General features: G+C 39.0%; 1 protein-coding gene across 1 annotated transcript; it reads left to right on the forward strand.

Annotated features, from left to right (window-relative positions):
* Positions 1-762: 762 nt before the first annotated feature.
* Positions 763-12,224, forward strand: nt5dc2 (5'-nucleotidase domain containing 2). Its single transcript, XM_072449053.1, has 14 exons — positions 763-1,170; positions 3,579-3,763; positions 3,861-3,935; positions 4,376-4,431; positions 4,538-4,631; positions 5,734-5,862; positions 6,106-6,166; positions 6,753-6,855; positions 7,254-7,355; positions 8,886-8,967; positions 9,057-9,143; positions 9,675-9,815; positions 10,529-10,593; positions 11,027-12,224. The coding sequence occupies exons 1-14, from the start codon at positions 813-815 to the stop codon at positions 11,286-11,288; spliced, it is 1,800 nt and encodes a 599-aa protein (XP_072305154.1). The 5' UTR covers positions 763-812; the 3' UTR covers positions 11,289-12,224.
* Positions 12,225-12,589: the final 365 nt, after the last annotated feature.

Raw genomic sequence — 12,589 nt, forward strand, 5'->3', positions numbered from 1 at the left:
GTAGTTTGTATGTAATTACAAGGACAAAACATGAAATATGCACAATAACTGATATTTTCAAAAGACTGACAAAAAAATAATAAAAACATCTGAAGGAGCGATGCAAGAAACAAATCATTTTAGATTGTTGACAGTGTTGAACAAACACTTTAAGTACTGTTATTTAAATGCAAACAAAGTATAGTGTAAATAAGTTACTCCAAGATGTATAATTTCTTGAAAACGTTACTCAAGTGAATAATGTTTCTGTGATCTGTCACCTTCCTCCGCCTCGAAACATGTCATGGTAAAAAAGGGAGAAAATGTCTTTATAAGAGAACAAACAAGTATTTAAAAGAAGACATGAATTTCATCAGTGGGTAGTAAGTACTGCACACCTATGCTCACATTAATACAAACTGTACACTGCTAAAAGTGTTACAGATTAAGAGTAGCAGCCAGAGCTACCAGTCCAGTTTGACTGCTTATTTTTTGCACTATTCTCTGACCAACTGTGAATTTTCATTTTTATCAGTTAATTCTTAATTTTATGCATGACTTATTTTAAAAATGTTGCTATTATTATTACTATTATTAATCACTGTATGTTGCACCTTAACGCTGAATCTCCTGATCTACATAATTTGTACATGTTTTGTTTACGTGGTGAAACCCCGCTGTGTCCTGGCCTTAACCCGCGCGCGCCCAGGCGCACTCTGATTGGCTGCAGAGATGAAGAGCCTGCCCCTTTAAGGAGGGGCTCGTGAGGACAGGGATGTTTTCGTCTGACACACTCTGCTCCTGACACAAGCTGATTTTAACACACAGACAAAATGTCTCTAAAAACAGTGGGCAGTGCATTGTCTCGGTCCTTGTGGACGCGGGGGACACGGACAGAGCTGCGGTCCTCCCCGGGAAACAGACTTTCTACAACAACCAGCTGCGGCTCCACGAAGGAAGAGCAGGGCTGTGGAAAAACAAAGGAGCAAAGTTGTGACTGTAACAACATGTGTCCATCCACCGATGCTCCGCACAGACCCCCAGTGGGAGGCAACAAGAAGCCCGAGGAGCCCGTGGGTGCTCCGGGGGTCAGCGGAGTGAGAGGACGCTCTTATTTCACCAACGCTGCACCCATGGACCAGAGGAGCCTTCTGTGGGCCCGGTACCACGACATGAAGCGGCTGGTCCACGGTAAGACTCGCTCTATTGTCCCATAACAAACTGTCACTTCTGTGGGTCACGGTCACGGTGACTGAACCTCGCTTTCACGGTCCTCAAAGTGTCTTCTCTGGAGACATTTTGCTCATTTAGGATTAGCTGTAAAGTAGCTTAGTGTTTGCACCAAGCCCCGGCCGTAGCTGATTGTCACAAAACTCCTGCATTTGTTCTTAAAATGCCAATTGTGTACAATAAGATGCAGTTGACGTGGCTTGCATTTCCTTGGCCAGAAAGGACAGCCTTTCACGTCAGTACGTGCAGTAGCACATGAGAGGGGGAAGTGCTGTGCAGCAGGAACAAAACAAGTCATGCCCACAGTACAAACTGTGCACTCCCGCTCCAACATGCATGACAGGAATGAGAACTAAACATGTACACGTAAAATAAGGTTCTACTGCAGGTTTCTCTTGCATTTAATAGATTTAAGTCAAATGGGCCTTCTTGTTTTGTTTACAAGTATACATGTTTTGGTGGGGAAGTCTTTGTTATTTAAAGCCCCAGTACATGCAATTGTAAATAGATAAATCGTGTTATTTTAATACTTTTTTTGGACAAAAAACTGATGCAAATGAAAGCGTGTTATTGGCTCGAGCCATTCCATGGAATGGAATGCAACGTGTCTTTGTTCTTGTCCGGTTTCATCTTCTTACTATTATTATTATTATTATTATTATTCTTCATTGTCATTTTGCCACAACTCGGTTAGATCACCAACCCCAGCAAGTCGCGCTTTCGCATTTCCTACCCAGCTAAAAAACATACTGTCAGCCTCATTCTGTCCCTCATCATCCCTGAGAAATTCCCTTACCGGATGCAAACTTGTATGGCCTTGCACATTCACCCAGTAAGCCAACAGAAGTTCTAACCTCCGGAGCCGTAACGGCAATTCTCCCAACTCAACCTGCAGCGCCGAGACAGGGGAGGTCCTAAAAGCCCTACAACAGATGCGCAAGGCCTGGGCTTGCTCCACATCAAGTTAGTCTCAGCCGCAGACATATAGGCTATACAGCCATAATCAGTAGCTGCCCTCATGATAGCCAGATAAATACTCAGGAGCGACCTTCTGCTGGCCCCCCAGTCCTGGCCGGATAGACAACTAAGCAAGTTATTCACCGTTTTGCATTTACCACTGACCTTATCAATGTGCTGTCGACAACTAAGCCTCTCATCAAAGGTGACCCCCAAGAACCTCACTTCCCTGACCTGTTCGAGTACCTGCCCATGCAGTCTAAGGGAGACGTCACTATGCCCTTTGAAGAAACAAATCACTTGAGACTTCTGTACGGACAGTTTAAAACCCCTCAATTCAGAGTCCACTGCTCCACTTAGACTTTATTCTTTAGACTTTATTCTTTAGAATTTATTCTTTAGAATTTATTCTTTAGACTTAATATTTAGACTTTATTCTTTAGACTTTTTTCTTTCTGCCACAACTCTGGTATTTTTGACCACCTGAACATCAATGAAAAGTCCCGGGTCACTGAGGCTCTCTCTCTTTCTCCCTGCTCAGGTCTGTGTTCAGCACGATCTTGCAATTTGTCAGGACAAACAACTATTTGAATCGCAAACTACACAATCATCAACAGTGAAGTACTGTGCAGCGTTTGGTATGCTGCAAAACGCAGCAGAAAACATGGACGGGCGGGAAGGCGGTCGGGCGGGAAGGCGAGAGCCATCATCGCCGCTACCGCGGCTTTAATCATTATTGTAGTTGTTTGTTTTTATTGCACTGAATAACTTGGTGAGGAGCATGAAGAATGTTCAGAAACTTTTTTTTTTTTTCTTTCTATTTTTAGGGAATCATCCAGTTCGATTCTGTTTTTAAAATGTATGTGCATAATTATGCAATAATGTTAATCAATTGTAAATGTGGAACATGCATTACAGTTATGCGTTAGAGTTTGCATGCAACACATCAATGCTTTTGATATCAGGTTTATGCCTGCACATTGAACTTTATGGCCTACTTTCTTGTGTCCCATTTTGCAGGCAGGACATTTGTGTTGCATTGCACACATAGTAAACACTGTGTTAAACTTTGGCTGATGTGATCACTACATTGTTAACGAATCACTGGGAACATGGTGATTAGTGAAATGCATAATGTCTGGGCCTGATTCAGTTAGTTACTTGCTCTGCTCTGTGGACACACTGTTCTTTTTATACGTTTTGCTACAGTGACCTTCTCTCAAGCCTTCCAATCCCACTCAAATGGAAAAAAAAACAAGTAGTGGACTCTTCTGTTTCCTGAAACGTCCTGCTAATCATCAGGTTTCAAAATAACCTCTGTCCACTGCGAAACAAAAACAAACTTGAGCGTCAGATGAGATCGCCCTGACGTCTCCCAAACCAGCCCTGACTGTACTTTCCATATCTTTCAGATCTTATTCCACCGGGCGCATGCAGCATTCTCAACCAGTCCGCGATTTACTCCAACAATGAAGTTAACCTGGCGGAGGTCGACATCTATGGCTTTGATTATGATTACACTCTGGCCTTGTATTCAAACGCACTTCACAGCATGATCTACAACGCCGCCAGAGGCTTTCTTATCGACCACTTCAAGGTAACTTTGGAGCTGCTTTTTTTTTTTTTTCACGTGCCAAACACTCAAACATGATCTGATTAAATAACAATTTGTTCTTGTGTGGTCATTTTGACAGTATCCTCAAGGCATCCGCAAGTACGACTACATTCCTAACTTTGCTACCCGGGGTCTTCACTATGACATACAAAAGGTAAATCCTCATTTAATTCATGAAATTACCCAGTAGTTCGTTTTATTATCTTTCAAATTGTGTGTAAAGGCCTGTCACCAGAACACATTTAGCATGCTGTATTGCCAAAGAAAGTACAGACGATATGAGAATGTCAAAACTATTCCAAGCGTTAAGATATGGTAAATAAATAGCAGAATAAAACACTTAGTAGTTAGTTTGTATCTATAATGAGTCAGCAATTCAACAGATTCAACCATCTACAGCTCAAATCTTACTGTAGTACAGAAAAATAACAAAAAGTCTCCCATTACTAGTAAGAAAAAAAATAAACCTAGACCCCAAAAATGGTTGTTACACCGATAATTTATTCAACAAGGTGTCGATATTGTAAATATTGTGATTATTGCCTGTTGCATTATTCTGTAATTTATAATGATATGATTGTAACTGTGTTTTAGGGACTTCTGATGAAAATAGACGCGTTTCATTACATCCAACCCGGGACAGTTTACAGGTAATTGACTTTCAGGAAGCGATAAAGTTGACATAACCTTTGTATTATTATAATTATTTATGTCCTAGTTTATTTAAGATTTGTTTCTGTTTTATTCTGTCTTCAGAGGACTGAGGCCTGTTCCGGATGAGGAAGTGCTGGAGCTTTACGGTGGAACATTTCACATCCCTCTGGAGCAGGACAGTGGTTTCTATGGCAAGGTAAGAGGAAAACACTGTAGACTTTGAGTTTGGTGAACATTTCAACCTTTTTTCTTCATGCATAGATTCAATTCAGAGTCAGAAAACCTCATAAATGCTGTTATTATTTTGGAAATGCAGCAGAACAACTACAAAACATGACATTATACACTCCAGATACTGTGACTCAGCTGTTTTGTTTTGTGCAAAGCAGACGACAGATTATGCCTCCTATTATTATAAAATCTGACAAAATCCCCATCCTACTGTTTACAGAGTGCGACGTCCCGGATTAAGTGTGCAACAGTGGCTCTATTTCAATTGTCAAGCTGAAAACATGTTTGTACAATTACATTTCTTTCAAACACGGCTTGACACTGAGAGTCATTTTGACCATTTAGATTTTATACTATTGAATCAATCCACATTTAATTTTGCTTCACTGCACGCCTAATTTAATACTTTTATCGTGGTTGGAAAAAAATACTATTGAAAAATGCACGGAAATACTAATCCCATTTTCTAAATATTTGCTAAATGTCTGTCTTTTGTATGTTTATTTGTTACTATACACAAACTAAATGTGCTGCATGAGTAAAACTCCTTTGCTAGTAACCTTTGAAACCTGACAAAATGCTATGAAATCAAATTGTCTACATGTAACTTCAATGGCAAGTGAGACAAAGTTAGTTATTGTTATCACGGCCTGTACATAAAGCGCATTATTGCAGTGGAATGCTGCACTTTAAGCTTTTAAATAGTTGTTTTTAAAGTTACTTCAGGCAGAAATTCCAACACGTCGACATGACTTCTGACCTTGTTAAAAGCCTTTTAAGTCCTGTTTGTTGTGTGGGACAGTTTGAACCAAAGCAGCTGAATTGGTGCAGAAAAGTGTCTCTCAATCGTGTGTTGTCAAGTGCGCTCTGGCGTTAAGAATGGACTCTTTCTTTTTTGTTCTCTAATCCCACTTGAATCTGCCCCACCCCGGCCGGTACAAAATGTCCTCATCGAAGTTTGACACATTGTTTTACTTGTAGCATCTCAAGAAGACATTTGATACTGTGCAAGAATGTTCTCTAATCACGAGATGTAAACACGCCGTCTGTATTCGTGTGTGATACAGGGACCTAAAGTAAAGCAGTTTATGGACATTTTCTCACTCCCGGAAATGACTCTTCTGGCAGCGGCAAACAATTTCTTCATCACAAACGACATCGACTACGATCCAGTTCACCTCTTCAAAGACGTGACGGTGAGAATGATTTCCCCCAGACATTTGGTGTGTAGTGTATTTCTTCAGCTGGAGGACGTTTGAGCTCTTTTGACTGTACTTTACGCTGGGGTTTCATGGGTTAGACTAAAACAGTGCTCGCTCTGTTCTGCGGAGGAGTCCTGTTACACTCTATGTATTTATATGCAGCGTCTGCCCGTTTTTATCTTGGAAAAATCATGTATTTCCATTCCATTGTTTCAATTTTGTCGATGTGTGTTACAGGAAGCCGTGGGCATGGTTCACCTAAAAGGATACATGTACAAATGGATTATGCAGGATCTTGGTAAGTAAAGAAAACGCTCAAAAGCACTTTAGTTTGCCAAGTTACGTCAGATTTTAATATTCAGGATAATATTGAAGTAGGTGTTTTGGAGATGCACAAACTTTAGAACATTGATGTTATGGACTATTAAAAGAAAACACTCAAAAAGGTGCAAAAAGAGTAGATGAAAATGAATAACAGCAGAAATATTTAGGCAATTCTGTGTTTAATTTTATTGTTAAGAGAGGTGGGAAAAATATCTACATTGAAATCATATTATGGCTGTTGTTTTGAAGTTATGCAACATTTTAATATTGAGTAATTTTGTTAATGCCAAAAAATAGCTGATTCAAAATAAAAATGGTGGGGAAAAAGTGTTCAAATAAAGATATAGCGTATATTTCTGCTCTTTTGTGATTAATATTTTCAGACATTTCACACTAAATAAACTACAACTAATACGTGTTGTTTTACCACATTTCTGTCTGCTCGGCATGATTAAACAAATCGTCTGAGCAGTTTGTAATACTTTGTAGTTGTTATCAGGAGTTGAATCACAGACATGACTAAACTATTACCAATTACCAAACCAATTGTCTTTTCTCAGATAAATACATTCTTAGAGGAGAGGAGACTGATGCTGTTTTGCACAAACTGGTTGATCATGGAAAGAAGCTGTTCCTTATCACCAACAGCCCATTCGCATTTGTGTAAGTCTTATCTTATCTTCATCTTCAGCCCTCATTGGGAACTATTTATAATTTGTTGACAGAGCTGTTACGTTATGATAATTAATTACATTACATTAAGAGGCAAAGATTGGTAATTTAGTGCTTAAGTAAGGTAAAAAATGACAGTATTTTGGGTAAATACTAAATTTACTTTAGTTGTATTAGGGTGAGTTGTATTAAAAAGTACACAAAAATAAGCATATACACATTTCAACATAAAGATTTTGTCACTAAACCTTCTTATAATGGAAGTATTAATGCCTCAAAAGTATGTCAAAATGTGTGCAAAAACACAGTTGGATATATAATGATTTAATGTTCATGATTTTATAAATATAACGACCTCATGAATTGTTTTTGTCCTTCTGATCGTGCAGGGACAAAGGAATGACGCACATGGTTGGGAAAGACTGGAGAGACTTCTTCGATGTTGTTATTGTACAAGCTGACAAGCCGCACTTCTTTACTGATTGTATCAAGTGAGTTCTGCTGTGTTTCTTGGTTTTAAGGTGTGTTCAAACGTGTCCTGGTTTGAACCGGCTTTGTTTTGGTCCTGTTCTTCTCCTGGTTTGGCCCTGGTCTAGTCTGGGTTTAGAGAAAATCACTTTTTTATTTCTAGTAAACCAAAAACAACAAATAAAGATAAGATATGATAAGATATTCCTTTATTGTCCACACATGGGGAAATTTCATTGTTGCAACGCAGGTAGATACAGAGGTAGATACAGAGGAAAAGAACAACGAAACACGTGTAGCTGGCACAGAGTAGTCAGGCGTTGATGATCGGCTTATGTCCTTGGACCAAGAACTTCTTTTTTTTTTTTTACAAACGTCACACAAGCCCAGGCCCACTCCGCTCCCCTACCATAGGCCCCTTCCCGCTGCCAAAAGTAGACCCCAAAGGCATCCACTACCCCCACTGCAGGAGCGGCTCCAAAATCAAGTGGAATGCCAATGTGGAAGACAATCTGCAGCGCCTCATTAATCCCTGTCAAACTTTGATGAAGAATTCCAAAACTCATGAAAACGATGGGGCCACAACGTCTCCAGCAACAAGCATCCTTCTCATACACTTTTATAACAGAAGCCCCTCCAAACATGTGACCGGGCGCTCCCCTGCTGAGACACACACACACACACACACAGATGGTCCTACTCCGTGACAAATCCCCCTCCCCCTCCCACCTGCTCCTAATATATGGAGTGGCTGCCAAGATCAGAACTCGTATGTTTTATGTTATTCTCTTGAGAGTTCAAATGTATATGCTTTAAAAAAGCTTAAATAAGGAGTTTTAAAGGGCAATGTTGCTTTGTCTAAATTTCTGGTTGTAACAACTCCCTATTTGCAAATATTTGTATTTGCAAGTGTTTGTCCAAGTCAAAGGTTTTCTGGTAAAAACCCTTGTTATCCAGATCTCCAGTCCTGGGCCTCATCTTTCACATTTCTTGCATGATTCCTGGCTGGTTCACTTTAGATGAGTCATTTCCTTTCATCTTACTGCTGCTGTCTTCAAATTAGCTCTGCTCTCAGAGCATCGTGATGATTTGTTGTTGCTGTATCTGTCGGCCCTTTTCTACGTTTCTCTTGTTTCCAGCAGTTGCAAACGTTTTAGTTTTAGTTTTTTTTGTTTCAAATGATTTTGTGGTGGTGTTTCTTCCCTGCATACATTGTTTTTGAATCTTTGTGGAGGAGCTTAATTTATTCACAATCACTCTTCTCTAGAGTGGAACAGTCCTTACATTCACTTTCATTCACTTTGTTAACAAATTACCAAAATGTATACACAAAAAAGTTTAGATTTTATTTAGCTTATAGAATAGGGGATTTACATATAGGTTTGTTATTTTTCCTATGTATTTTTAATGTAAATACTTGATTGTGAAATGTGAAAGATTTGAGTTTGATCTATAATCATCAGTATATTTAACTAATCAAACAATCCTGACATTTCAGTGTTTTGTACATTTGAAAAGTCTGATCTAACTGCTGTGACCTTTGTCCCACTTAGGCCGTTCCGGCGCCTGGACTGTGACGGAGCCCTTCGATGGGATAAAATCAAGACTCTGGAAAAGGGACAGATCTACAAACAAGTGTGTTCATTTTTGGAATCAAGTCTTGACTTCTCTAGAACTAAACTCTTGGTTTCACATTGAGCTTATTTTCTTGTCTTCTGTTTCAGGGGAATTTGTTTGACTTTCTCAGACTGACCGGCTGGCGAGGATCCAAAGTCTTGTACTTTGGAGACCATCTTTACAGCGACTTGGCTGTGAGTAATCAGAACTTGTGAAAAGGGAAAATTAGAACTGGCGAGCTTAAGTGAACCAACATTTGGAGCGATTTATTGATAGTTAATATTTTCTTTCACTATCTGCACTAAACCTGTAATTTTAACTATACATTTTGTGTACATAGCAAGCTTATTTTTATCCTATAGTAGATTTAAATTGTTTCTTTAATGCATGCCCTTTTTGATTTTATATATGTGGCTTTATTATTATTCATTGTTTTATGTTGCACTGAATCACCAAAGTAACTTCCTGTTTGTGAATTTTGCTCAATGGCAATAAATATTTTTCAGATTATTTTAAAATTTGAGTGGTAAGATAATTGTGAGAAGGAAAAATGTGTTCACCTTTCAAATCATACTTTCTTCTTTCTTATGGTTTTATTTATTGTCTTACATAATTGATCTTATTTAACCATGCACAGCAGCACTTTGTTTGAAAAATGACCTATAGAAGTTAAGTAGATTGTTCTGGTTTTCCTAAGACTGTAATGTGATTTGTTGATGAACCAGGACCTGACGCTTCGACACGGCTGGCGCACAGGGGCCATCGTCCCCGAGCTGGAGCAGGAGACAAAGATCGTGAGCACAGCGCGATATTCAACCAACCTCACCTGGATGCAGGCTCTGACAGGCCTCCTCGAACGGATGCAGGTAAGAAATCATGAAATCTGTCTCTTTTTGATGTTGGAATCCACATTCATACCAAGGCACAGGCATATTCAGTAACTACCTGATCACTACAGTGCTACAAGACTAGTGTGGATCTCTGACCTCGCACTCGTTCACAATAATACTGCTGCGAAAATTGACCGAGAAATTGTGGACTAGAAAACTAGTCCACTGTATTAATTAATTAATTAATTGTTATCCGGACTTTGCAAACTCTTAAAACGCACAGACAGTGGCATTATTAAATCAAAATGCCAAAAAATAACAAATAAATATATATAATATACAATAATACTCTCTATCCTATCAATCCTATTTTCTTTCTATTAGCCTTCAATCACAATATTTTAACATTTTATTTGAAAAAAAAATGTATTCTAAAAATCCTAATTCACAATAGAAATAATTGTTTGATGGATCGACTTATCAAAAAAATAATCTTTTGACAAGTTCTGATGAGTAAACTGTTTTTAGAAGGCCTTGATAAAACAGAGCAGGCCTCACATTACAATTTACTAACATATTGCCAAATTTTATGTTTATTTAAAATCCATTGAGCACATTGAAGTTCCTGGTGTAAAAATACCAGATTCAGCCACAGTGACAATGAGAGGGGAAAATAAAGTTCAATTAGCATGAGCAGTAGAGCTACCAACAAACGATGGTGCTGATTCCTTGGTTTTATTATTTTCCAGACACATCGTGATCCAGTGTCCAGAGAGGTTCTAGAGGAGTGGCAGAAGGAACGAGAAGAACTCCGGTAAGATGCTCCCACTGCCAGTTTAGTTTATTATTAGGATCCCCTTTAACTGAAGTTAACAGCTACTTTTCCTGGGATCCTTCTTTAAAATACACAACATATTACAATACATTTATCCAGTAAAAACTAACCCGTCTTTTGTTGTCCGTTGAGATAACGGACAAAAGCTTTATGTTGACAAAATTACCAGTTTGAAATTCCTATCATTCCTTCTATTAGATATTATTTCGTTTTTCTCGTTTTTTTTGTTTCTTTTGCAATATTTGATGTGTTTTGTTCTTCCAACTACTTTAACTTCAATTAATAAATAATAAATCAGATAATCCAGAAAAGTACTCAGTAGTGGTCTTGCCAAATACAATTTTCAAATCACAATTGTACAATTGTACAGTTCTCTTACTTGACACTAACCCTCTTTCTTGTTGCATTTCAGGGTCATAAACAAGAATTTGTTCAACCCTCAGTTTGGCAGCATCTTCAGAACATGTCACAACCCGACGTACTTCTCCAGGAGGCTCTGTCGTTTCTCAGACATGTACATGGCTTCCCTCAGCTGTCTATTGAACTATGACCTCTCCTACACCTTTTACCCGCGGCGCACCCCTCTCCAGCACGAGGCGCCTCTGTGGATGGACCAGCTGTGCACGGGCTGTAAGAAGACGCCTCACCTGGACGACATGTCACTGATCCGATAGAGCTGCGAGGGAACATGCATCAGAGCCTCAACCAACACTTGAACCTACCTACAAAGACTTTTTAATGTTGCTTTTAGGGGTGGGCGATTTAACAATATTTTATCCTAACACAGGAGATCATTATTTTATATTATGTCATGGCATTGGTCAGCCTGTGTCCTCATGAGGCACGTTTGGACTGGCTCTGGTACTCTGATTGGTTTGCTTTGGAGCTCATTGGCGCAGTTTTATTTAAAGGCAGAAAGTGTTTCCATGACCATACTTTACGTTTAGCTGATGCTAACATGTCGGCTCAGCGTTTAAGTTGTCATCACTGGAATAGGGCTGTTTATCACAAGATTATTTTCTGTTATATTTACTTATATATTGACTCTTTGCCATCTTATTTCAGCCTGAGTTTATGTTCTCTGACCCAAACATCTTGCTGTGTGTAGCTCCTCCTTCGCTCAAGCAGAGCTGGAGCTGGAGCTGCTCCGTCCCGTGGGCCGCTTCAGACCCCTCAAATGCCCCAGTACGGTTCACAGTGCAAACACTTTCAGATTGTACTGAGCCTCTCCAAAGCAAACTATTGGAAACAAGTCTTTAGTGAGTGACTGGTGGATTTAAGCTGTTGTAATCGTTTGCTTTGTTTCGCTGCGTGATAATGAAATTATGGCTTTTTAATCATTTGCTATATCTCCCACCCCTAGTTGCTGGTTTTATTTTTTGCCAAACAAAAAACGCACAACTCTCTTCACAGGGGCAAAGCCATGCTCCTCTACATAGTGACCCACTCATGTTGCACAAGAGGAGCTGTAGATGGAGCTTCTGTTCAGAAGCATCTTTTATTAAATGTTACATGGTAACTGCACATCACCTGGAGTTGTTCTTGGAACATACAATGACATTATTATGCTGTATCCGCACAATTATAATAAAGAACATACATTTTACAAATGAATGTGTCAGGGCCTTATTTGTAATCTATTTTCTACACAGACTAGTAGTAGTAATTCTATTCTGTTGCAGACAGACCATACTTGTGGTATTTAGTTTTGAGGTATAATACTCTTGAGTAAAGGTTTTGGTTACTCTTCCAACTGTGACAAAAGCTTGTGTTGACAATATAAGATTATTCTGGACATTTGCGCTTCAACACACCTGAAATTACTTCTTATGGTAAATTTTAATGTCTACTCAGAAATGCTGGAATTAACTCAAATTGTATAATACATTATACGTCCAAACGGTCAAATCAGTTCACAAGTAGACCCCTAATAGGTTCTCCAAATATTATATTGATAATAGTAATTATTAAATCA

The sequence above is a fragment of the Eucyclogobius newberryi genome, unplaced genomic scaffold, assembly GCF_026437365.1.
Source record: "Eucyclogobius newberryi isolate DKJ021-1_F unplaced genomic scaffold, fEucNew1.0.hap1 SCAF_17, whole genome shotgun sequence".
NCBI classification, from domain to species: Eukaryota; Metazoa; Chordata; class Actinopteri; order Gobiiformes; family Gobiidae; genus Eucyclogobius; species Eucyclogobius newberryi.